The sequence below is a fragment of the Buteo buteo genome, chromosome Z (genome assembly GCF_964188355.1).
Source record: "Buteo buteo chromosome Z, bButBut1.hap1.1, whole genome shotgun sequence".
Lineage (NCBI taxonomy): Eukaryota > Metazoa > Chordata > Aves > Accipitriformes > Accipitridae > Buteo > Buteo buteo.
Genome location: NC_134204.1, coordinates 36,269,375 through 36,296,672, shown reverse-complemented (window position 1 = coordinate 36,296,672; position 27,298 = coordinate 36,269,375). Strand labels below are relative to the sequence as shown.

Genomic DNA, 27,298 nt, shown 5'->3' with positions numbered 1-27,298 from the left:
GAGCTGTTTGGAAGTCCATCTTGCTTATTTGTATGGTGGGATTTTTATCTTCCATGAGAGTTAAGTGATATGTTCGGAGTGGAGGCGTGATGTAAATGCAAGTTGTCTCAACGTTGTACTTTTTTGTGAACTGGAAACAAGTATAGAGTCACGCCAATGTCACAAATCAGATCCCAGGGGTCTTCCTAGAAGTCATACTCTGTATTTATTCTCCTCTTCCACAGTTCAGAGTTCCCCCGTGGAGGACGACTACTAACTGCTTTCTGAATAAGCTCTTGTCATGAGTTTGTACATCGGAGTAGTCAAAAAGTGAGCTTGTAACTTTAAGTAGCGATGTGCCTGAGTGAGGAGGAGGATGTTTGCGTCTCTGAGGGAAAGTAGGCAAGTAGTTACTGGAGAGACCGTACAGCTCTGTGTCTGTGGTGCCTTGGTTTTGGGGTTTCATGCTGAATCAACTAAGTTGTTCAGCTTACAGGTGTCTCATCAAAGGTAACTGCACAGGCACAACTGAAGGGGGAGTGAAAACAGAGCACAGGGACAAGGCCTAGAGATTGGGTAGTAGGAAGGGACTTGTGTGCTTTCTCTGAATGGTTTAAGAGTTGTAACCATGGGATGTAGTTTACAGTCCATTTTAGCTAGTTTCTCTACAAAAAGCAGCCCCCCCTTGGCCAATGGAATTTGTGCAGTTGCCTTGAATTCTGGCCAGTGTTTGTGCACGCCTGTCCCTTTGGTGGAGCACAGAAGGGAACTCACCTGACACCCCCGAAAGAGCTGACTTTTCCAGCTTTGTTAATGTTTTGGGTTGGTTTTGTTTTGTTTTTTAAACCCATGTGACTTTCCTGGTGTGAGTTGCTTTGTGTTTGTGGAAGTCCTCTGCTGTTACAAGGACAGGTGGAGTGCAAGAAGGGGAGGCTGAGGTTGTGTCTTTTGATGGCAACCCAGTCTCTGAAGTGCGCTCCTCTTGTCCTTGACTGAAGTCAAACACAAAGTTTTGTGTTTGGTCTTCCGTGTTTGCTTTAGCTTTGGTCTGTGCTGTAGGGGCAATAGAGCATGCAGTTTTATGCTGGGAAGGTAAACTTCTTACGAGTTTTGTATCTGTGCAGATCATACCTTACAGTAGCAGTTGGTCCCTTTAGATTACGTGGGTGAGTTCTGGAAACTAGTGAACTTGCGTTTTAATAGTTGCGGAAATCGGCCTAAATTGTATCTTTCTTACTTTGAAATCGTGCGCCTTGGTAAGTGTTTTTTTGTATGGTCTGAAGAAGTGATTAAAAAGTCCCAAGTGAGATTCCAAAAAAATTTTGCAACAGCCTCCACAAATTAATAAAAACTTTCTAGTAGGTAATGACTGTGGGCCGTAGTGAAAATTGATACGGATACCAGCAGCCAGCAGGGATCAGTTGTGACATAAATAGCCCCCTGGCAGCCTGGAATAATTGTCTGGGCGATACTTGTCCTTCCGTAGTTACAAGAAGTCCCCTACACCTTGTGGGGTGAGTTCGGCTTGCCAGGGCGCTGACGGAGGAAGCGGTGCGCAGCGGTTGAGCGCCTGGATTGGGCCGTGCGGTCATGTGGGGCTTCCTTCTGCACAGCGCCGGTCACGGCGGCCGCTGCACCCGGCGGGGGCTTGGCGTGAAGGGGTCCCTGCCCTGATTGCCCGCCAGCGCGCAATGCGAAGCACCAGGAGAGGGCTGTGACCCTCTGGGAGGAGGAGGAGGAGGAGGAGGAGGGAGCGTGTGTGTGCACGAGCAGTTGCCTAGAGGCACTGACTTGCTGTAACCTTACATTTGTGGTAAAGTGACCCTTTGGGCAGGAGCAGTGACGGATCTGGTAACGGCTGTGTATTTACTCTGTCTGTGTTCCTACGCTCCAGCTAGAACCTCCAAAGGCTGTAAATTCCTCATGATATCAGTAAGCTGTACGGGGAGCGCGCCTGTGTATGTGTGGGAGCCGCACCTTTCTGACAAGTTGCAACGCGTAAGTAAATGCTACAGCTTCTATATGGGGAAGGGTGTGTCGCTTTCAGTGCACCTCTGTAGTCTGTTCGGTGTCTCCCTTCTGGATCCTGCAGCTGTCCTGCAATGCCTGAGGAAATACCACACTCTGCGTGGGGATAGACTGGACAAAGAATTAAAGCAGGGAGAGTCTTGGCTGAAGAAGGAAAGCCATAGACACTTGACACCTTAATGAAGCTTAAGGGGGACATTAATAGGTAACTCTTACTTCATGTTAATGAAATTTGAAGGTGCGTGCTACTTGTGGTTTGGTTTTGGGGTTTTTTTTGGTAAGGGTTACCCTTAAAACTTCAGATGAGAATGCGTTCTGTTTGTGTTTGCCTGTAATGAGAATGCGTTCTGTTTGTGTTTGCCTGTAAGTAGCCTAGGAAGAACTAACACATTAGCTTACTCCCTCGTTAAGTCAAGATCTGATTCTGCTTAGTGTAATTTAATGTGACACTTGGTCTGAATGTGACACTATATTTCTGTGTTAGGTGTTTGTCTGTCTTTCTGGTGGAAAGACAACAAACTCTCTAGAACACATGTATAAATCAGCTAATAATTAGTTAATTTTATGCTAGTAATGAAGTTAAGTTGCTGTGTCCTTAAGAGGATGCTTTTCTATTAATGAAAAACATCTGACTGTTTTCAGGAGAGATGGAAGGTGGCCTGTGTCTGTCTTCCACTGGGGAACAAGCTGTGCTCTGGACAAAAGTCATTGCTTTAATCCTGAATCAGACACTTCCAACTGTAGATAACGTTGGCTTCTAAAGCTGTGCTGTTTTGTTATCGCAGCTAGTACTGCTGGTGGATGAGGAGATCCATAGAGACTTTCAAGTTCCGTAATGAGAACATTATCGTAAATAAGGTTGTTGGAATTACTGTTGTTGCAGCAAGACCTTCTTTTAAAGGAAATGAACCAGTTAAGAAAAATCACTTAAATGGCTTTTCACTATAAAATAGAACTTTGTGGTGCTAAATATGTAGCTACTGTTGCATTCTGAACAAATGAGTAACCAGTGGTGTAGTTGAGGATATTTAACCTGAGGGAGACAGGGGGAGGTTAATACCCAAGATGATCTTATTAATGTCCCTTTCATATTCTTCTTTTTTTGATTAGTTATAGGCAAAGCTGGCACTGAATCATCTTTACTATGAGGTAAACATGTTTTGTTCCCCAGCTTGGGGTCATCTCTGAAAAGTATTAATATCAGCAGTTCCAAGGTGGTGCCTCTGTCATGAGACTTATTTAGGATTGTTGGTTACATTGTAATTGGTAAGCATTCTGGAATGCTGTCAAAATATCTCTCTAGGGGAACTGTAATTTGTAAGAGGTGATGCTTTTGTCTGGATAAGTCTGTAGTAAGTGCATGGTGAACCTGTTACATAATTAGGATTTTTCTTGGTAGCTTTAAAAATCTATGGAAGCAGTGAGCATTTTTATTTGAAATTGCGTATTACTAAAGGACAACACAATGTGTTCTTCCTCTTAATTATTTATATTTTACCTTTTTTTTTCCTTTACTGGGAGGTTGTCTCCACTGTGTCTACTTCTTTCCTATGCTGGGTCAAGACTGGACTCTCAACTTGTAATTGCAACTTGACTTACGCTATATCTTTCTGTTTGATCCATCCTGATATATGTGAGATTCTTCTTTTTTTAAAAAATGACAAAATTATGTGAATTTGTTTGTTTGGGTTTTTTTGTCTTCAGCATGGTACATTGCATGACAAAAAGTCAGGTATGTTGTGGGGTGAGGACAGAGACTGAAACTGAAGTTTTGCTGCTTCCTGCTGAAAGCTACCCATGCTTAACATTAACTTGATTGTGGAATTAGAGACCTCATCAAAGTTTGGAAACTGTTGTATGCTAACAAGAGATCTTTGCTGGAGAAGGGCTTGGAAATTCAGCAAATGCGTTTAAATTTCAGCCACAAATACTTTTTTTTAGCATAGTTTTTTTTCTAAAAAAAAACACCACTAAACAGTGACAAACCTCTTATGCCCAGGACTGACAGAACTGGATGCTAACTCTTGTAATGATGAGAATGTATTATTAGTAATTCTGATGCACTTTTAAAATTTTATATACTGACAAACTGATGGAAAGCATGGATATTGATATTCCTCTTGCTTGTACTTTCGTAGGTGACTTTATCTTCGTGGTATAAGCGCAGTTCATGTTATACTTCAGAGACCTCATTCTGTTCAGATGTGCTGTTGGTGTGTCACAACACTAAGATAACTGCAAGTTTATAATTATTATTTAAAAAGAAATTGAGTCCTGTTCTTTAAACTGCTTCCAGTTGTACCAAGTTCCAAGCAACAGTAATAGAACCTGTCTCTGAAGTACGTGAATGCAAAAGCACTCCCTTATGCTGATCACGCAGTCCTTTTTTACAGCGGGTTGCAGTATAGCTGTGACTTGAGCAGTTCTTATTTTCCTGGTTGGACTAATCTGTGTGTGCTTTTTTTCCTTCCTTTTTTTTTTTTTTTAAAAAACCAATAAAGCACATTGTTGTGTGAATGAGATGAGGAAGTCTGTGGAAGTATGACAACTGAAGTTGCATTTAAATGAGATCTTTAGAAAGCCTCCTTGTATAAGTTATGAAATTCTACATGGTAAATAAGACACCAGTTGTCCTGAAAAAACTTATACTAGAAGAGTTCCAAAGCCTATGGCCATGGCATCAAGCATTATGCCATCAAAGTATAGCTGATACCCTTTCATCTAGCGGAAGTGATGGCATTTGTTTCTCTTTTGAGCACTGGAATTGGGAAAAAAATCAGTGACTGATTCTTTGTTATGACAGCCAGGTATTTTGGAAGGATGGTGTTCAGTGCAGCATAACTGAAGTTGATTCATAGCTTTTACAAAACCAGAGAAAAAAATTTTTTTTTTAAATGCAGTTTGTAGAGTCTTTTTGATTTCCCAGACTTGTTTATTATGAGATTAAGCCTTGCCTGTCAAGAAATATGCACATTTCCACATTGCTTGAAGAGTAGTGCTATTCTTCTCTCTTCTACCACACGTTTTGTCTGGTGGTTTAAAACCTTTGAAATGGTCTTGATTTATAATACACTACAGCATTAGATATTTGTGTTTACTACCTTCTCAATGCTTTTTGTTTTAGTTCCCAGTTCTTTACCCCCTTGTTCTTGAGTACTGGTCGGTTGTAGTTTTTTGCTGTCTCTAATGTTGATCAGCTGGGTCAACAGCTCAGTTCAGTTGCAGCTAACAGCACTCCCACTAAAAAGCATGTATTTGGGGGAGGGGTAATTTCTTTGTCTTTGGTTCTGAATAAACCTGTTCTTGACATCTAAGGATTTCAGAGTTTTGAAAAGTTGGTTTAGTAGCAAATACTTACGCTTACTAATGAAGAAGTTTAGCAGGGCAAAAATAGAAGTTGTAGCATTCAAAGAATGAAAGAAACAGCAATGGAAAATATTTTCACTTGCCATACTTTTGCCAGATGGTTCAATCAGTGGTCATGGTGGCAGTGTACCTAATCTGGAAGCAGGAAGTGGGTAAAGTTAACTGTATACTGTTCTTTCCCATCCAAGGCTGTTTGTATGAAACAAGTGATTTAAGGAACTTTTCTTTCTCATTCACTTCTCACTGCTTTTCCAGCTGATGGAGAATCCTTTTCAGTCAGTGTTGTGGTTTAACCCCAGCCAGCAACTAAGCACCACACAGATGCTTGCCCCCCACCCCCCAGTGGGATGGGGGAGAAAATCGGGAAAAGAAGTAAAACTCACGGCTTGAAATAAGAACGGTTTAATAGAACAGAAAAGAAGAAACTAATAGTGATAATAATAACACTAATAAAATGACAACAGTAATAATAAAAGGATCGGAATATACAAATGATGCGCAGTGCAATTGCTCACCACCCGCTGATCGATGCCCCGTTAGTCCCTGAGCCGCTATCCCCCACCGTCACTGCCCCCAGTTTATATACTGGGCATGATGTCACATGGTATGGAATACCCCTTTGGCCAGTTTGGGTCAGCTGCCCTGGTTGTGTCCCCTCCCAAATTCTTGTGCCCCTCCAGCTTCCTCGCAGGCTGGGCATCAAAAGCTGAAAAATCCTTGACTTAGTGCGAACACTACTCAGCAACAACTAAAAATGTTAGTGTTTTATCAACATTATTCTCATACTACATCCAACCCATAACACTATACCAGCTACTAGAAAGAAAATTAACTCTATCCCAGCTGAAACCAGGACAAACTGAAAATCTTTCAATAGGTGATTAGAGATCTTACTACATTGGCTGTTTTCACTTGTGATTCTACTGTATTTGTGTTTTTTTAAACTTTTTTTATTTTGAGTATCCCACTGTAATATAATGCATAAAGCAGCCTAGATGAAAACTGTCAGGTTTTGCCTCATCCTCCATGCTGGGTATGCTGAAATATGGGAGTGAAGGTGGGAAGGTTAGGTGAGACTGCTGAATAGATCTACCCTTGTGAGAGGGGATGGATTGGGATTCTTCAGCTCCAAAAAAGAGCACAGATGTCTTGTCTGTTTTTTGTCAAATGGATCTTCTTCAGCTCCAAAAAAGAGCACAGATGTCTTGTCTGTTTTTTGTCAAATGGATCTTCCAATGGTGTTTTTCTTTCCTCTTCATGGTAACTTACTTGGTAGGTTGTGTTGACTCATGAGTGCAAGCAGGCATCTCTACCTCCTTATGCACTAGTATCGTGTCTCTTGAAGTGACACCATTTTATTAGCAGCAAACTGTCTAGTAATCCTTTGTCTAGACTGAGCTGAAGTTTCTGTGAAGGTTAGCCACTCATGGAAAGTTAAACTTGATGAGAGATGGCTAGTTCTGAACTAGAATGGGTGAAATGTCACTCATTGTGAAATATTAACTTTGTCAGAATTAGTAAGACCAAGCTTTTTCATTTGAGTTGCAGGGAGGCTAGTGACTTTAAAGTTGCTTATGCCTTGGCTGCATGCAAGCAAGTTGAGAGTAAACACATGTTCTGTTTCTGATGCTCTACCTAATGCCTTACTTTTAGTTAGTGTCTGAAAGTATCCTCTGCTTGTGTCCCTGAAACCTCTCACTGTGTCTTTACCTCTTCTACTGAATGAAAAGAAAAATAACTGAATAGTCTATTTGGAAGCTGATAGAAGTTTGTAAATGTTTATTGCTGATCCAGATGACTGGAAGTAGGAAAGTCGTTACCAGCTTTGTCTTTCAACAGTGGTATCTCATCCATGCTGTTCAGTGTCCTGGAAGATACAGGTGTACCTAGTACTTAGTGGTTATGGTTATGTGTCAGAAGAATTATGTCTAGAAAGATGTAACAAAAGTCTTACCAACTTTATAGCCATAATAAATACCATAATAAAGTTCCTTTTGATTTTAATGGGGTTTTATCTAGTTTCTGTGAAATTATTGAATGATGACACTGAAGTTATTGTAAAAACTTTAATGAGCTTGACACGGAGCTCTTTCAAGACTCAGAGGTGTGTCTGTGGCAAGAAGAATTAATTTGATTCAATAATCTTTCTTATGGCTAGAGAGCGGAAGCTTACAGTATCTTCCCCTGGGTAGTGTCTTTTTCGAGAAGAATGGTTGTGTATTGTCCCTACCTTCTCAGTCTCCTTAGTTGCCTTCACATTCTTCTTAAATCACTCTTCCTATGGTATGAAAAGGAAGATGTATCCAGCCAAGGTGCATCTGTTTGTATTTGCTTTTCAGTTTAGAATTGCTTGGCAATCAGTGTTTCCAATGAAATTGACCAAGAATAGTGACATACACGATCTTTGCAGAGATCCTCAATGAGCGTTCTTCGGTGCATTTGTATGGGACTTTGAACTCCTGACTGACTGTGTGGTTTATTTGTTTTGTTCTGTGATTCCTTTTCTTTGTTTTGTTTGCTTGTTTTTGTTTGTTTTTTTTTCTGGTGCTACTCACAAACAAATACAAACTATGTGACAGTCCTGTGGTCTCGGGGGTGTCCAAGGGTGTGTGTGAGGGATCGACAGGAAAGATGGTTAGCTAATTTAAAAATGGAAGAAAAAAAACTTTATTGCAGCAGCGAAGTTCTATGCTGCTACCCTATTTCTGTGCTTCTCAGGAGTGCTCTTTGTGCAAAAACAACTGCAGGTCAAATAGCAGGAAGATGCCAGTGTAAACAGTAAGGGAAGCCAACTTGGTATTCAGCCAGCTTTAACTGAAACTGTACTCTTGTTTTTATGTGCAAAATGTTGGATATGAATCTGAACATGAATAACTGTTGACAGCAGCCATTTGCATGTCAATTAAAGTGAAGTATATTGTGATCCTTCACTTGCTGAGTGTGTAACTGAATCTGCTTATTTCCACTTCTCAGTCACGAGGAAGAGGTGTCGTTTAAAACAGCACAAGCTCAGCCAGTTGTGTTCACAACAAGCGAGACGGATGGCGGTTTACCCAAGCGTGACTGCCTTGTGCCCTGTCCTTAGAAGCAGGTTCGGAAAAGCCCTCATTTTGTTGCTCCCTCTGGCATGTAACCGGTCTGACCCACAACCACTGACGTCGCTGAGTGTAATTCCTTCAGTTGGTGTTCATTCTCAGTCCTGCTTTGGTTCATACAGTGTGGCTGGTATGCTGTTCAACAATTCTCTAGCTTCCATGCAGCTGAAGGCAAAGTAGGAGTTGTCCACTTTTTAAAGCATGTTGATTAGTTGCACTTAATTATGGTAGGCACTTCTATGACAAACACCTGTTCTCTGTAGAAAATGGAGGGTGAATTTGTCACAATTCAGTTTTCATACTTCTGGTAGTTTTGGGGTGACCAGCTGTGTCGAAAGGCCGCTGCTTTCTAGACTAACAGAGAAACCTTTGTTCTTGTGGGTACTGACATCTGATTTTTGAGCTAAATGACACTGAAGTTTGTTTGGATTGCTAACTGTTGAGCAACTCTTTAGTTAATCAAACTTCTAGTAAAGCTGGGGTCTACCTTACCAACTCCTGTTTTCTTTTTGGGGCTTGGGGTTTTTACTTCATTAAAGCATGACCCCTGACCAAGTCACCCACATTAGTAAACATCTTGAGTGTGGCATACTGTTCTACGTGGATGAGATTGCATAAGTAAGTCCGAACTACTGAGGTTGATATTTGGCTTCTGACAGCTGAGGTTCTTCATCTGCAGTGGAAAACATGTAGCAAAACACAGCTCCTCCAGAACAGCCACCAATCAGTCCGCTCAGCTCTCTGGAAAAACACTGATATTTTATGCCAATATTCTTGAGAATAATTTTTTAAAAGCAGATGGGTTGTATTTATAGTTCAAACCAGTAAGTTTGAAGTAATACGTAAGCACAAAAAATTTGCATTTTTATTCCTTCAGAGAAACGAATTAGATTTTTACTTTTCATGTAAAAATTGGTTCTACCAAATAGAACAGAACTTCTGCATTTCAATTCAATCCTTGCTGCCTCAAGGCTATTTCTGTCTCTGGGAAGGGGAAGTCGTTTTCCTCTTTTGTAACTGCTACATCATCTCCTTCCCCTTTGAACTGAGTGTTTTTCATGTGTTCCTGTTTCTAGGCTACACATCGTTAATACCAGGATCTGGAGTCACAGTGGCAAATAAAGTGTGTGTAGGTAACAGAGAAGAAGGGTTGTGGATGTCTCTTGCCCCTCCTTCCCCAAGTTGTTTCTCTCCCAAGACAGTATTGAAATGCCTTTTCTCTCATATGTTTGTGTTTTTTTGACAATAAGCGTTAATATGTAGTTTAATTCCCAGGTGTTTTTTTCTTTTCTGCTAGTTTGTAAAGTGGACTGCTCTTTTCTATAAGAAATGACTGTGTCAAGTCTAATGATGTGCTAGCTAAAAATTTGCAATTTTTAAGCTCTTCCTAGTGCAAATTACTCTCAGTTCTGAGTAAGTATTAGGAAGTGAAAAGCATCTATATTTTTGAAATGAAAAGAAATCTGAATGTTATTTGGCTTATCAAAATACTAATTCTTTACATCAATACTTTGTGAATTAGCTCAAGACAACTGACACATTAGCTTCTGGGTCGTGCTGTAATGCTGGGAATTACTTTCTCTCTTAACATGTGGAAAAATACGCAGTCCTAGGTAATGTTTTCTTATGCCACTGCCCATTTAAGCAACAGTTGAATTCTGTCCTTATGTGACACAATCATTTGGTGGTTAGTATGCAGGAAAGGTGTCCATAACAGATTATGTTTCATAGGTCAAGTTCTCAGAATTACTTTTCTTTTTGTAGTTTGTGCAGGGTCTATCTGAAGTTTGTGTTACCCTACTTTTTTTACTGCAGATGAATAAAAAAACCCAAACAATTTCCATAGCTGAATGTATTTATTTTTAACTGACCAGTATTACAAGATGAACTTCTACAACTTTAGACCAGTGAGCTTGCACTGTTCTTTTTTGTGAAGTGGTCATTTCTGATATTTGATGCTTCAGTGAAATGGTTTGGGGGGAAGGGAGTAGGTGTTGGTTAAAGCAACAAGATCAAATCTCTGTAATCTGTGAAAAAGATACGTTGTGGGGAGAATAAGCATACATTTTCTGGGAAAGAGAAGTATTCAGAACCTACTTGGAAAGGAATCTATACATGCATTATTGTTTTGATGCTATGAAAGGGATTCGACAGTAAATTTGATAGTGTAAAAGCATCTTTCACTCAAGTAATAGCCCGAGAGTTGATTTGAACAAATTCTCCATAGAGTAATGTGAGAACTACAGATGATTTGCTCCTTGTGTAACAAAAGCTTTCAGTTTCATGAAACTTGGCTGGTGTCAAACCTAGTAATTTGTTCTTAGCTGAACTGTAATGTTGTGTGCTTTTCAGACCCTTAATTTGGAGACGCGAAAGACAGTGTCTGTGGTTATTCTCACTGGTGTGCTCCAGTAGTAAGCACTCTGCCTGAAAAATGTGAATTTGACGCAGCAGAAAAAAGGCATGCTGAAGACTAATGTTTACAAGAAACCAAAGTGGTTTTGCCTGGTACTGATTTTGTTTCTCTGAGTTTCTTTACATAAGCCAGAGATGGTAAGTACTTTTGCTGTCCTGCATTTGGTGAATCAAAAAGATTGAACGTTTAAGTAGCTCATACACTAAGTTGTGTTATCCCTCTTGAACTATTTTCATGGGATGTTTTCTGTTATCTTAAATATTTATCAACATTCAAGAAGGCTGAACTCTAGGAAATTACAAAATTTTACAGTTTTCATCCTCTTGGTGTTGGACACTAAAATGTTGTTTTCTACTGTTTGCACCTTAATTTAAGGATAACATTAAAACCAGGAATTCATATTTAATTTCTTGTCAAAATGACCTTACAGTCTTTCTTAGGACTGTTGCTTTCCATAATACAACCTCAACTTGTGTGTATGATCTCTTTGATTTTTACTTGTGCATCTTCTCATGTGAGAGTGACTTACTCAATGATCCCAGTCACTTACTGGGAGTGTACTTTTTGTTACTCTGACTTGCATTCTGCTAATACTTTATGGCTAAACATTTCATTAGCATTACGTTCATTTTGAGAGTATTGATTAAAAATTGTGTTGAACAGAAAGAAGCCTTGGAGAAATTCCGTTAGAAACAATTTCATTGCTGTCTTCCACTGACAACTGTTTTTCCTCTCGTTTACTCAGCTAATTCTTTACATAATGTATGTTTTATCGGATACCTCTTAAAAACTAGGTAAGCGTAGCATGTAAAAAAAAGGGCTTGTCAAGTCTGAAGTGTTTGTCTTTACAATTTCTTCAACCAAAAAAGATTTGTAATACTCTGATCACCATTTTTTTTTCAAACCGTGTCAACTCTGCTCAAATTCTTTATTGATTAAATATAATTCTTGTGTGGTGGGGTTTTTTTGGGGTGATGTTTTTTGGGGTGGGTTTGTTTGTTTTGTTTTGTTTTTCCTGAGATTAGTGTCATGTTAATCAGTTCACAGTAACTGAGGTATTCCAGTTACTTGATGCTTGCTGTGCTAGTAGGTCTGGGCTATTCTAGCAATGCTTTGGCTAAAGTTTCAGAGTCTTCTTGAACAACTAAGAAAATCTCAATATTTTTATAATGCAAGTGCAGAATGCTTGCGTAGAGAACTGACAGTGGACTTGGAGTCAGCCATGCTCCTTTGTAGCTGCACATCTGGGAGTTTTGCTAATCTTGTTTCTGTTCACTCAGGAGATTTTCCAGCCTCTATTAGCAGTACTCAGTTTAGTCAAGTCAGCTAAGGGGAGAGATGGTATGTTGTCCTTTCATATCCTTGAGTAATATTCTTAGGAACTTGCATGTTGCAGTTATGTCTGGTCAGTTTTAAATGCTCGGTGATTTTAAGTTGTCACTCCTGTAGGCCAGGAATTCAAAATATCTAGCCACCAGTTTCTTAGAATCCTTTTAAATGTAGTCCTGGCTGAGGCTAAGGATAAATTAATGTTTACAAAGCTGCATAATAGAAAAGGGGGAAAAAAGTCTAGGTACTTGGATTTTGTTCAAAATATTTTTTTAATATAATCTGTCCCATTTGGTAAAACTGTGTGGTGACTACTGAGTTACAAAACTGTCTAGAAACTGGTTCTGTTGTAGAAATGAAGATCCTACGGAAAGCCTCTCTTCCATAGTCTCAGCCCGTAGTATGAGTGTTGTAGATCAGTTTCTTATACCTCACGCATTCTCTCCCCATAGTCATGCTTTTTTCCTGTACTCTGTGTTTACAGGGAAAAAGAGATCTAGGCCATACCCCCACATGCAATGGATATGCTATTGCCCTTTCAGCTGGGTCTGGACAGTTTTAGCCAGAGGGAACAGGGTGTACGTCCCCTGATTTTAGAAGGCGGCTTCTGAGCTTGTCAGCTAAGTTTTGTTTAAAGTCCCTGAAGTCCTGTGAGATGAATCCTTATACAGAATAGTTTGAATGTGAATGCAGTGCAAGGTGTGTTATCCTTCCTGTTGGGCTGAGAAATTTTAGACCTCTCAGTGAAGCCTCTTTCTCTCTATGTAGAATCCAGCCACTGACTTCCAAACTGGTGGCTGTGCTTCCCACAGGCAGATGCAGGCACAAAGAGTGCAGGGCAGCATGGCTGTTGACAGAGGCTGGGTTTGGTGTGCATTTTTTTCACCTAGCACTGATTTTTTGGGGGGGGGGGGGCGGGAGTGGTATGGGGCTGAATTACAGAAGACAAAAGTGGACAAAAATAATTAGATGTACCCATACTTGAATAGAAATTTGGGCAAAAGCATCTCAAAGTGTATGTGCTTGCTAAATCTATAACTGTCTTCATAGATTCCCATGCTTTGCAATATCTTAGTATGTGGGCATTCCAGGGAGGGGAGTTACTGTTAAGTTTATGGTTCTTCAAATCTTTCCTTAAAACCGTGCTCTATTTAGTACCTACAAAATAAAACTGTGACTAGGCAGGTAAATGTGGTATAGCAACCGTATTTAAATCTGGCTAGTATAATTTCACCATTATTTTATGTGGTCTCATTTGTTTCCTGAATAAATGTGCAGCCTTATTCATGTTCTGTTGGTATTTTTGAGATAAGGCTTTTTTTCCCCTTGCCCAAGCTAGTATGGACTCCAAATCACGGCTAGTGATCCTAGATACTATTGGACTTAGTTCTCTGAAGTTATGTTATCAGTGGAGAGAATCTAGATGGTTAATACCTTACTTGGTAAACATATCTTGTCATAAATTTGGATTTTAAAGGAATAGTTTAGATTGACAAAACAATTAGCAAACTTAAGACAATAATTTACGAGTCACAGGATATAGTCTAAAAGTTGCTTGAAGTTAAATGACTGACAGTGAATGTGGATGAAAGGAGAGTTTGCTTTTGATGCTAGGATTTCTGTAATAATCAAGGCAAGCAGTTGTTTCCATTTTCTATCAGTATATTAGAACAAAAGTACAGTCACTGATAAACGTCCTGTAGTAGTTTAAGGGTCTTGCTTGCATGTTGTTTTTCATGAGGCTTTATAGATGAATTGTGGTCTGCTGCAAATGGTTTCTGCTCTCATCGCTAAAGAGTTCAGCAACACTGGACAGTTTTTTTGCATTAATACACTGTGTCCATTTATGTCTGTCTGACTTTGACTTCCTTGGATTTTGAAAACATGAGTATCTCAAGTTGTGTAAACTTAATTCTTTTCAAACCTGCTCATATCTTGAAAATGATGCATCAAAAAGATGTGAAATAGTACAATAATCAACCAGAAAAAAAAGAAGATTATGTAATTCAAGAAAAATCATTTGAGATGGCTTTATTCTGTCAAATCTTGTGCCATTTTTTTTTTTCCCAGCTTTGTGGAGAAGTGAATCAGTTTTTGTTATGCCATCTAGTGGCAGTTTTACTTATGTTCATGTGTTTTAAATTCTTGGATTGACGCGTTTTCTGGAAAAGGTGCATTGAAAATCTGTGGATTGCAGCATTAGCCAGCATTATGTACTGAGAGACGTGGTTGGTAAACCATTTCTCTTGGTACCAACTTAAATGTTTGTTAATATATTTCTTTTTTTGAGTAGAATATCTGAAAAAAAGCCATGTTGCCCTTTTTGTGGCTTTCACTGCAGTTTCTGTTTCCTGAAGATTTCAGCTGAATGTGTGTGGCTTTTACAACAAGCACATAGCAGAGCAGGACCTTTGGGACTTGCTGTGGGATGAATGTGGGTCAGGTGAAGGAAACAAATGAAGGATTGGGTTAACCTCAGTCTCTGTCAAGTCTCTCTGGCCATGTAAATAAAGGAAATTGTATTCCTATGCTCACACTGCTAAGTGTGGAGGTCACAAGTATGGCTGATTTAGTTGCACACGACTTGAGGCTTCAACAAACTTGTGTGCAGCCTGTCATTGGTGCTAAGTAAAACTATTTAGCTTGAATTAAGTAATCTGCTTTGCTGTAAACTGAAATGAGCAAGCAGATCTGGAAATTGGTTATGGCATTTCAGCTGTATCAGCTGGAAGTTGCAGTGTTGGGGGGAGCAAAGATGCGAACTTTACTAGGCTTTAACCAAATGTGCAAGAATGTGTCCATGTTTTTGGGCTGCTTCTGTAGTCTAAGGAATGGATAAACTTTATCAATTGTTTGATTTTTTCTTTTTTTTTAATTGACATAATATATACTATATGCATACCTATACATGTTTGTATATTATATACAGCTTGAAGTCTTCAAGATGTGCTGTATTTTATGTAACACTTCACTCTTAATTGTTTTCTCCTCTTGAACAGGCTTAATTTACAAGTAAGTTTTAACAGACTACTTGGAAAAAAGTAAATATGTTCTGAGTACTTCTGAAACCTTGTATATCTTGGCAGGAACATGATGAATCCCAGAACTCCATCTGAGAGGAGCTGTTCTGGGTACTTCAGCTGCAGTCTCTTTCCTGTACACTTTAGGTTGATACAAATTTTTTTGTTGTAATAGGCATGGAGTACAGTAGAAAATGAGTATGCTTCTCTTTCAGTGCATTTGACTGTCTTCTATGTAGAGGGAATCTGTGGGAGTCTGTAGAGCCAGCTACAAGCTTGTGTGAGATAGTTAAGGGGTTTGCATGCAGTGGGAATGGGAAGGCGCTGGGAACTTCACAAAAACTATGCTTGTTGGTTTTAGTTCCCTTAAGGAATCTCTTTGAGAGGCCGTGATTATTCCCTGTGCCATTGGTATGCAGGGAAAAAATACCAGGGTTGTACTTCATCTTCTAAATGTTTTGACATGCATTTGACCAGTGTGAAAGGCAGGGAAGAAAATTCAGTAGGAGCCAGGCAGAGGAGGCCCTTATCTAGACAGAGTTCTTTTCTTGTACATAGCTGCTGCTCTCAGGTTTGAAAGAGCAGGCAAGAGGTTCATGTCACAGATGTTTACATCGTGGTGTAAACTTCTGATTTCTGCTGTTCTTTATAAGTACCTGACATTTAAAAGTACCTTGATTTTTGCTTGTCAGGTTTGTTCTCTTAGGAAAAACAGAGGTGTGCTCAGAAAACTCTCTGTGTGTTTTGTTTATTTATTTATTTTGCTGAATTTCTCCTTTTGTCTCTAGAAGTGGCTCAAGGAGGCAAACAGTCTTCAGAGAAGCACTTTATTAGAAGACTACTGACTTCTGTTAGTATCGAGGGTGAGACAGGGGTAACAGGGTTTCTGTTCAGGGTGTTTGTTCCTGTTGGTTTCTGTTCAGCTTTTCAAAACTGTTCAGCTCTCCTCAGATAAGGCTTCAATTCATTGGCTAAGTTGATTACTGTATTCTTCACAGTAAGTCTTGCTCTGCCTAGTATAGTATTGTCGGCTGGTAAATTTAGCTTGAAAGAGAATATTTGGGCAGTCTGTTAACACTTCTTTAAATACATGCCTGTTACTCTTGGGCAGTGGCAGCTGCAGGCAATAAAGAACATGGAATTGTAGTAGTTCAGAACTGATGTAGTAGTATATTCCATCTGTGAAGGATGAGAAAAGTCCTGCCCTTTTGCAACAGGTTTTTTTTTCTTCTGAATGGAAATTTTTCCTCAGTTAAAAATACAAGTAAAGTAACATTTTTCTGGAGGGTGGATCACAGTCACATAGTGTATTGCTGCATTTGTCCTGTGGCGGAGGAACAGTAGTTAATGAGTCATTACAATGTTTGATTATTTATCAGCTGCATTTGCTGGTGAGTTTGCTGAGAAATGCAAAATTCATGAAGTGTAGGTCTGTCTTCTGAATTATTACTGAATGTTAGCTTCAATCTCATGTTATGCTTAAGGTAAATACCCCTAAAACACTAATCCTCCGCCTCATTGCCAGTGAGTCTAACAATATTCCAAGTATGTCCGTTGTCTTACTTGAGTGGACAGCCTTGAAATAAGCTGCAGTTGGTGTTTTAGCAAGGCACTTAAGTTGTTTCTTTTATTAGTGTTGGTTTTGGTTTAAAAACTCTTTTTGGCAGGTTTCATGCAAGCACTGTAGTGCTTGTGTCACTGGTGGTTGCATACCCTGAGAATGTTGTGTGACATTTGTATTATCTTACTCCTTTGCACACGAAGTCAGTGTTATTCCTGGGATGTGTTAAAAACTGGAACAATCTGTCCTATCCTGCTTCCAGTTTTTTCTGATGGAAAGAGCAGAAAGGACAGTCGTAAGTAGGAAATAGTTTTTGTTCAAGGCATGACTGAGTGAGGTAGAAGTCTTTGGCTTGGAAAAGAGATGATTTGGATGATATAGCAAAGGTTTTCAAAATTGTGTCAAGGAAAGAGCAAGTAGGAATTGGTTCTTCACTGTCTTTCAATTCAATAGCTAGGGACTGTTAAAGGTAGTATGAGCCAGATTCAAGTAGGCATGATTATTTTGCACAAAATGGGTGGCAGACTTGTGAAATCCCTTCCTAAGGTTATGACCTCATGAATAAAAAGAAGTCTACATGGGATCAAGGGGAGACTGGTCCTTTACTTGGAACACAGATCTACTGGAAATCACCAGATGGACAAACCACATCAAGGCCTGGAATTCCCTGAGTTGCTGAAGGTTGGACAGTGTGGGGTGAAGACAATGATGTAGGAGGGAGGGCTGTTTGCCCTGTTTCTGCTACATACTTCCACAGACCAGTTTTGGAAACTGGATGTAGAAACAGATGATCCATGAGCTGAACCATTCTGACTGTTTTTACGTTTGTACATCTCTTCCTTTATTTTACTTTGGAATTTGAACCTAGGTGGAAAGAGGTATGAATCTAGATGGAAAGAGACATCCTCCAGATGTCAACAGCTTGGTCCAGACATAACTGCTACTAATGCATGAGCTGGCTGTATATGCACAGTATCTATAATACATCCTGGATCTAGTATATATACTCTGGCCAACCTGCATATCAGCTATATGCTTAGAATGCTTAATTTTTTTTTCTTGATAGTGTAGATATACTAGTCAGCTAGTGCATCCTGGATACATCAGATGTGCTGCACAAACTCCTGAGGCATAAGTCTGTATTGCCTTCTGTGACTTATGTGGTGGAAGTTGGGGAGTCTGAAAAGGAAGAGGTCTTTGGTTTAACTTGACTGTAGTCTGATGCAGTAGGCCCATAGGAAATGTATCTGTTTGAGTAGTGGTTTGCACTGAAAGTGTAACAAAAAGCCAGTAGACTCTGAATATTCTGATTATTACTGTATGTTGCAGAATTAAGTGCTGACTGGTAATGGTAACTTTGCTATGTTACAGAAAGAGTTCCAGAACACATGCACATTTGATTGAAACAGTTCTTTTTCTTTTGCAGGAAAATTTTGAAGATGCCTTTGAAAACATCCCAGTGTAAGTAGAATTTTTTTAAAATTTGTATATTTTTATTCAAACTATTTGTACATCAGTGAAATACTGCATGCTCACCATTCCAAGGAAGCATAATTTTATATGCACTGACTACATGCACATTTTCTAGAACAGTTAAGGTCCCCAAAAGTTGGGAAATGGAAGTGTAATTAGGTTGATATATGTGATGATGTATTTGTCAACAAATATGGAAGTTGTAAAGAATTAAAAATAGCAAATTTTAGTAACTTTTAGCTACATACTGATGGCTTTAGACATTTCTGCATGGTGAAAAAATGATAGCAGTAGTGGAAAAACTTTGGATCGCACATTATGCAATACCATCTAAGCAAGATTTTCAAATGGAAATTGCTATACCTCATAATGTACTGCTGGACAGATGTTTTTCCTTAATGAAGTGAGATAGAGTCACTTCTCTGGCATTAGATTTCATGCTGAAGCAACACCTTACTTAAACTGTGATGCAAACAGATAATGCTGTTCATAAGTGGGTTTAGTTTTCTGTAGGATCTTGCTGCATTTTTGTGCCACAAAGCACATGAGAAGGAGACTTCTCATGATATCCTCAGATTGCTAAAACACTTCTAGACCCAGGAGCAGTAGCTTTGGACTGAATTTAATTGCTAAAATTTCCATGGCCTTGGTAAATTATACCTTAGAGATTTGCCAGACCCTCTATTTGTATCTTACCTAGTTAAGGTCTGCTCTCTATGTAAAACTGTAGTTGAAGAATTAAATTTATCACTTCCTGAGACTCGGAAGGAAATAAGAATCTGATATATTCATGTTGAGAACTTCTCATGTTAATGATTACTTTTTCTTCTTTTGACTCCCTAGCAGTTGCTGTATGATCAGATAACTTCTTTCTCTGGCCCTTGCTTCCCTTGCGAGAGGGAAGAAGGTGACTCTGTAATATTTACTTTATGAGAACATTTATCCAACACTCACTCCTTCCATGAGAAGGTTGTTTTGTTTGTTTGTTTTATTGATATCCGAGCTTGGCACAGATGTTTATTATTGACATGCAGAACTTTGATTTGTTCTTCCTGAGTCTCTCTTCTGTGCCCATAGCTGTCAAACAGAGACACTTTTTGTAACTGTGTAGAAGTTAGACTTATGTTAGTTTATTCTGGATGGTATTGCTTCTGTCTGTAGTAACCATTAAGTGGAATAGTAAATGTGGGATGATGGAGAGAATATTAGTGGGGCAGAAATCATGTTTTGACTTAAGGTCTCTAGTTGAACAGTTGTCACCGTCCACTGGCCAAAAATACTACAGCTGTGCTGTTATATTGTTGACTGATTCTGGTATATGTGTATTCTAAAATTAACTTTCCATTTGTTTGGGTTTCACAGCCTTTAGCTCAGCCTGTTTCAGTAGTGTGGGACCACCCACAGTTCTTGTTCAGGTGGTCCTGCACAAGTCTAGGAGAAAGCACAGTGTGAGCAACTGCATTCCCTGAGCACTTACTCATCCCTGCACATGTCTGCATCACCTACTTACCTCTCCTTTCACCCACCTGCACCTGTGTCCTCCTTATTCCTGGATGGTCAACAGGTAGCTTGATTTTCCGGCAGGCTAACAAAACAGAAAATTGTGTGTTACACTGTAGCTTTTCCTTCAGTAGGTACCCTTCACGTATTTCTGCGTTATCTAAATTATCTTAATTATCTCTCGAGTCCACTGCTTCTCTGACAAATTTGGCTGATCAAAAATGGCAAATAGGTTAAAATACTAAGAGCATGGGGACACATGAGTGGACAGTCAGCATAATTGTGTATGTTGTTTCCTTTGAAAATTAGGTTCATAGAGAGGCAGTTCAGTTAGTGAATGTTTGAGCTATAAGAGTAGGATAATCTCGGCAGGAATACTTGCTGCTGCTGACTTGCTCTGTGTTTAGACAATTAGCTACTCTGCAGTTACAGAAATTATACAGAAATGTGTGTATTGTTTTGTATCTGGGCAGGATTCTTCACTTGATTAGCCTCTCTCTCAAATTCTTTAGAAGGTATAGCTATTTTTAAAAAGTGCCTAAGGAACTGAAAAAAACCTTAGGACTTTTTGTGGAAGTCTTCAATCTTACCTTCCCTGAAAGTCTTTGGTTGTAGTTTACCAGTGAGGCTGGTAGTTTGCCTGAGGGGAAGCCTTTCCCAAGTCTAGTGCCACACGAGTTATACTTGACCTTACCCTGTCTAGAATTAATGGTAGCTTTTTCTATTAATAATACAGTAGTAGAAATTTGGAAGCATTACTACACTGAAACAATGAATTACCAGAGGTTCAACCTTTTGGGAAGCTATATCTATTTTGTTGATTTTGCTGTTGATAATGTTTGTCTTTAAATTTTCCTATCTATTAATGTTTCAATCTCTTTTATTTTGGGTAAGAAAGTGGCATTGTTACAGCTCTGTGATTATATGCCCAGCATTGGTTTGAGTGGCTTATTGCAGTTTGGTTATACCCAACTGAAGTTAACTAAAATAGACCTTTTTTTACAGAGAGTTGTGTCCACAAGGACTGTGGATGTTTACTTAATGGGATCAGAGGTTCAAATTCTGGCAGATCAACTTCTTGGTTTAGAGAATTTGAAAAGACTGTGTAGTAACTATGTTTTCATAGTATTTCATACACCACTTTGTAATTCTTCATGTAAAATAGCTATAGAGTAATATTGTTCTCTGTGTATATTGCTCCAGTAAATGCTAGCAAATGGTTTTGCTAATATAACTTGGCTTTAACTGGCTTTATTCCCTAAATGTTATTGCTTAACTGTAGATACCAGGTTGTCCAGGTTAGATGTTAAAAGGGCAATGAGTTATCTTAATAGGGTAAAATCCTTCCCTAAATCTCTACTGCTGGCTGTCGTATCTGAGGACAGGTCCAGGAGGAAATCAGTCTTTGCTCTGATTGTCTAAATGGATTAAATTCTTTATCTAGACTCTTTTGTGATCTTCTGCTCATGGTGGCTACTGTAGGTGTGCACAGCAACTCCAAAACAGTTTTTGTAATGAGCCCCAAATACTTGTTCTGTAGAAATGTGGAAGGACCATTAAATGGTGTTCTACCTGTAAATGCCATTCTTTACTCACTGGTGCTAAAGCCAAAGAAAGGCTATTGCAGTAGGTTAGTCTGCCATTTTGGTTAAAGCAAGCAGTAGCATTTTACCTAGTATCTTCTCTGCCAAAAAGAGTTACTAAGTTTTCAAAGTGCTGGCTTGGCGATAGCTTTAGATATAGCATCTTCAACCTTAAAAAGAAGATAGGTGGGATATATGTGAAAGTAAATTTGCCATTACATGATTGTGTTATCTCAGAACTGGTTTCAGATTGGCATATTCTGTTGTAAAAGGGACTGAGTAATTAGAGACAAACGGTTCTTTCTGTTTTGGAAATTCATTCAAGCCTCTGCCAAGAAGTTTTGTGGTGGTAAGCTACTTCTTACCAAATATTTCCCCATGTTTCCACTGGAGTGTCTGCTTACTTTAAGTTTTGGGCAAATCTGTTTCACAAGCTAACTTAATGCTGTTACCTGCTAAGCATCTGCAGGTTCGAAACCATACATGGATGGAACAGATTTATGTGTGTGTTGTTCTTTTATTTAATTCTTGCAAAAAATGCTTCATCAGTACCCGAGTCTTATTTTGGAAAAACTATGAACTTTAATTTCAGTCTTACTGAACAAGATAATTCTCAACTTCTATGACTTTTTTTTCCTATATATTTCTGCTACCTTAATTTTCCCCCAGATTATCTGGAAATTCTTTTTGTGGAATGTAGAGATCCATGTTTTCTGTTGGCAGAGTATAACTTTGTAAATGATCTCTTCTTTGGTTTTAAAAAAGATTAAAAGAGGTTTGAGTTCTCAACAGTTTTTAACCATCACCATATGCCTAACATGTACTGACCTTGTCACTGCTGTTTTGATTTCTGTATGTATTTTATCGTCTGAAGTTCTTGTTAGGAACTTGTATAAAATTTTAATTGTATTTGGATTTCTTCGATCTCATTTAACTTTTCCTTAAAATGTTGTCGGTATGTGACAGGAATAAGTTACCATCAAGTTATTATGCTTTTCCATGTTACTGGTCAGCATGCAGTCTTTTTCTTTGAGGTAAAGGCAAGATGGTGGTTTCAATTACCACCCCATTATCACAGGCTTATGCAAATAAATAACAACATTTAGAGTAACTGTATCATGGTAGCTGCCTGGGTGTGTTTATAGAAGATGCTTTGTAGTTGTTTCTTCCCAAAAATGTAGTAGTCTGCCTGACTGCTGCAAACAGCTCATACACAGAGGAAGTATTCATGTTGAGCTATTTGTATAGAAATTTCTGACACCAGACCCTGAGTTATGGCATCAGTGGAAAGATAGTGAGATCTCATTTAAACACATTTAAAAAACAAAATGAAAAGGTGGAAGCTAGAATTCTGTGGAAAAGCAGGCAGATTATTTTTGATGAATAATGGAATTCTTAGGATTTTCTGTCTTTATCAATTTCAGCAGAAAGAGGCATATTTCATTGCTGTATTATCATTCCCCTTTTGCATTTCCTTTTCCTCCCCAAAGCTGGATACTGTTAATCCTTGATCCTACCAAAGCAGCTCTGTATGGTATTACTGGGGTGATAGATTAAGGGCCAGAAGTGTTTAAGGAAGTTAGAGCAGGTTATCCTTGTAATCTCAGAAGTGTAGTTAAGATTTCAGTTATACCTGCACATGTGTGTGTTGAATGAAATTGAACAGCTGAGGAAATGGCCCTAAATTAAAATTTGAACTCAGGGAGCCAAAAACCTTTAAGAACAGTGCTTGTCTCCATAAGTTTGAACTCAAATTCTGACATTGTCTTAAGATGGTGAGAAACAGCTGTGACAATTTAAATGATTGTTGTGGTTTAACCCCAGCCAGCAACTAAGCACCATGCAGCTGCTCACTCACTCCCCCCACCCAGTGGGATGGGGGAGAAAATTGGGAAAAGAAGCAAAACCCGTGGGTTCAGATAAGAATGGTTTAATAGAACAGAAAAGAAGAAACTAATAATGATAATGATAACACTAATAAAATGACACCAGCAATAATAAAAGGATTGGAATGTACAAATGATGCGCAGTGCAATTGCTCACCACCCGCCAATTGATGTCCCGTTAGTCCCCGAGCGGCAATTCCCTGCCCCCCCTTCCCAGTTCCTATACTAGATGTGACGTCCCATGGTATGGAATACACCGTTGGCCAGTTTGGGTCAGCTGCCCTGACTGTGTCCCCTCCCAACTTCTTGTGCCCCTCCAGCTTTTTCACTGGCTGGGCATGAGAAGCTGAAAAATCCATGACTTTAGTCTAAACACTGCTGAGCAACAACTGAAAACATCAGTGTGTTATCAGCATTCTTCACATACTGAACTCAAAACATAGCACTGCACCAGCTACTAGGAAGACAGTTAACTCTATCCCAGCTGAAACCAGGACAATGATCAAAGTTTTATTTTCTTATCTTTTGTTCTTAAGGTTAAGGGTAAATAAAAAGTCCAGTAAAGGTGATTTTAGTATCCAGTAAATAACATTTTCATAGCTACATAAATGACACAGTAGCTACTTTTATATTGTCAGTCTCAAGATTTGGAACAACAGTAGTGAGAGACAAGCCTAATCTCACTAATCCTTCTCTATCCCAAAATGTTCTTGGATTATAAATTGTTTAAGTTTAAGGGGTTTTGAGTGGGCAATAATTATATCATTCCTAACCCTTACACATTTATTGCAACTACACCTTTTGCCTTTGGTGTAAAATTTCTCTGTGTGTTTGTATTTGAGTAGAAGTCTTGCACACTGTGCGAATTTTTAAATTGGTATCTCCTGTTGACTTTGAAATATATAATTTCACCTGTGTCCATAGCTTTTTATAGAAAGCAAGGAGGGGAAAAACAGGAGTGGGGGTAGGAAACCAGACAGAACATCTCAGGGACATTCTACAGAGAACTGCTTGAAACTCTGCATCATTTCCACACCATGCCACTCTCTTGTGTGAAGAACTGCCACACAGGATACCAAGAGCCTGTTTTTCTGTGATCCAGTGTTCGCCAAAAGAAGTTTGTCTGAACTGAGCCTAAATATTTGGGTTGCTGCTTGTGGCTTTCTCTTCTGTGAGAAATAAATTAACACCATGGCAGTAAACTCACATAATGTTTTTGGGGTGGGGGTTCCTGGAGGCTTCTGGAGTCTGTTAGTGATCATGTTGGAATCTCGGTGTTGTGCTGGAATGCATGATCTACTGATCATGTCTGTGTTCTCTTTCTTTTTAAATTTCTTTCAGGCAGTTAAAGCTTATCCTGTGCTTTAATAAAGACTGCATAAACGCTATTTGCAGTCATGCAACTCAAGAATTGCCTTCTGAATAGCTTCGGATGCTTTGAAAGTCATGTAGACTCTTATTGTTTTGGACTGGTGGTACAATCTTCAAGTTATTCGTGCTTTAGATAAGACAATAAAAAGATGAACTCTAACTTATAGATGAAAAAAAAAAACTTGTATGCTATCACTTGCGCAGATATTGAGAAGGAGGATTGTTGTTAGGGAAAAACGTTTGAAACCCGGATTTGCCACATTCTTTATTTTAAACTATCGAACAAACAAAAACTTTTCTGGTCTTTAATGATGTTGTGTTTTGGTTGTTTATTGGGAGTTCTCCCCTGCCCCTGCCAGATGATTGAAAACTGTCTCAGAGCATTTTGGGAAACAATCTGAGTGAAAGGTGTCTTGACTGTGTGTTAGTGTGTTTTTTCTGTAAGACAATACAGGAAAAATCTTTTGAAGGTGTGTTAGTATTTGCAGACAGAAAGGTTGCTTTTGTCAGTTTTGTGGAAATATGCTCCTGTCTCTTTCTCAACTTTTACTGGGAAATACTTTCTCAACCCTCAAGTGTGGACTGTCTGCAACTTGCACTGATTTAAAGACAATGTTGTATGTTTTGTGTGTGAACTGAGTCAATTTTTACATGACTGCTTAACCTTGATTCAAAACTGGTTTACCCTTCATGTGCAATCAAGAGGAGAGAAATCCTGGCGCTTTGACTCTCCCTGCCCCAAATAATGTTAATATAGTAAGTGACAAGACACGTAAGCATTGCTTCCAAGTCATATGGTGGAGAACTCGGATATCTCTGAACTCCTTGGTCTTTTAACACTATCAGGCATAATTTCAGGGAAAAGGTAGAAGCATCCTGATTTTAAAGCTGCTGTTGTCTGTAAGTTACAGCTGTCCATCTCATCTTATGTCTGTCCTGCAAAGCCTGTCTTACCTGATCATAGGCCTTGGTTTCTTCAGGTGTTGTTGGAAATACTATGCAACTCTTTCCTGGTATATTGCATTCTTACTTGCATTTTCAAAAGTAAAATTTTTAAATAGATTAGTTTGAACTATTACTGCCTTTGTTACTTAGTACCCATCTGTAATGAGTAAAGTCAATCTATAGTTTCCTGCATTGTGTTTTAAAGGCTTTGTTTGAGCCATTTTTTTGAGTAAATCTCAGTTCATGATAGTAAACATAGCTAGAAATAGGTAACATTAGCTCAGATGGTACAGCTTTAAAGAATATTTTTCAAAGGTAATGATGGAGGACAGTTTAATTTTCTGCTGCTTAGCTCCCATGTGCTGAGCTTTCCCATATCTCATCTGGACAGATTAGAACAAGGGGATTAAACTATCTCTTTTGCAGCTCTTTTGCTTCTGACTCCTACTTTTTCCTATTGCTGTGTGTATTCATGAAGATAACTGTTTATTAGCTGCCTTGCTGTGCTATTGATTTATTTTGGTCCTGGGACTCTAGCTAAAAATTTGGATTCCTGGGGAAAAAATGTCAAAGGGTTAATAAAAAAAATTATTTGAGTACTGTCAAATAATGAAAATCAAAGATGAGCTAGTTAGTTTTCTTCAGTGCTGCTTGCTACCAACTCTTGTATATTTGATCTATTTTTACTGCAGTTGCATTTGTATACTTTTCCTTTCCTGTCTGACTTTAATTGTAGCATCTTTTTTCAATTATTCAGGAAATACTGCGGTAACTCCCTTTTTGTCTTTAAATACAAATCACTTTGCGTTCCTCGTGTCTCCATTTTCTCCTTGCAGTTAGGAGTGATGGATTAGAATTAGGCTGCAGCACAGATTGGGAAAATCTCCCAGCATCCTCTTCCCGCAGAGGCATCAGCTTCCAGCATTGACTGTAGCTGCTGCCACTCTAACTGACATTTCTTTTGAATTCTGCTATGGAGAGTGCCTGTGATGCCAGCTGCTGGCTTGTGAACTTTTATCCTTTTATTCTTTTTGCTTGATAACTCATTAATGAAACCTCATGGTTATTGAGAAATAAACCAGAATCAGTTTTCTCTTTATGCTTTTTTTCTGTGGTTTTTTTTTGTATGTGTGTGCGGTGGAAAAAGAACAGAGTGAAAGAAGCAGCACTTACATTTGGATAAGGACTATATTTACATACCTGAAGTTAACTGAATTAATCCTGTAAGTATATGATCTCTGCCTACTAGTACCTGAAATCATGAATGTGGTAGTCAGATTTGTGGGGTTTTATCTGTGAAAATTTACTTTGGCAGGTATGTTGGACACTTAAACTACAATTTTTTTAGATTAATTTCCTTGAAGAGAAGGGAAAAATTATACATTCACAATGGATTTGTGAAATAATTGTTTTTCCTCTGCCCTTTGCAGTGGTGAACAATGCTTTTAGAGAGCAGAAGCTTCTCTGCTGATGTCAGTGCTTAATCAGCTCAGATGCTGTAGGTTGTAGAACACTGCAAGGTGTGTATTTTGGGATGCCATTCTTTAAAATGTGGTAATTTAAGAACGGTAACAGACTTGTAGCTATTTTCTCCATTTATAGAGTATGTCTTCTACTGTTGGTAGCTGTGCTCATTTAACCATTTGAGGTTATATAATTTTTGACTTAAATATAAGTAATTTCTTTCATGGGATGCAGTTCTGCTTTCTAAGTACTCAATGTTAAGTATAATACAGTGTGCTTTTA

The 27,298-nt window shown here is 38.8% G+C and overlaps 1 protein-coding gene across 5 annotated transcripts in view; it reads left to right on the top strand.

Annotated features, from left to right (window-relative positions):
• Window positions 1-27,298, top strand: part of TTC39B (tetratricopeptide repeat domain 39B) — an 86,480-nt gene that overhangs the window by 14,322 nt on the left and 44,860 nt on the right. For 2 of the 5 annotated variants that reach the window (XM_075021303.1, XM_075021300.1), the window contains exon 2: window positions 18,221-18,255. Coding sequence is in view for 3 of the 5 variants with exons in the window: in XM_075021300.1 (XP_074877401.1) it covers window positions 18,221-18,255 (35 nt within the window). In the remaining 2 variants the exon portion in view is untranslated. Of the gene's footprint in view, window positions 1-1,668; window positions 1,978-2,071; window positions 2,213-18,220; window positions 18,256-27,298 lie in introns of those variants that run through there. The other 3 variants (XM_075021301.1, XM_075021299.1, XM_075021302.1) reach the window with 3 other exon arrangements.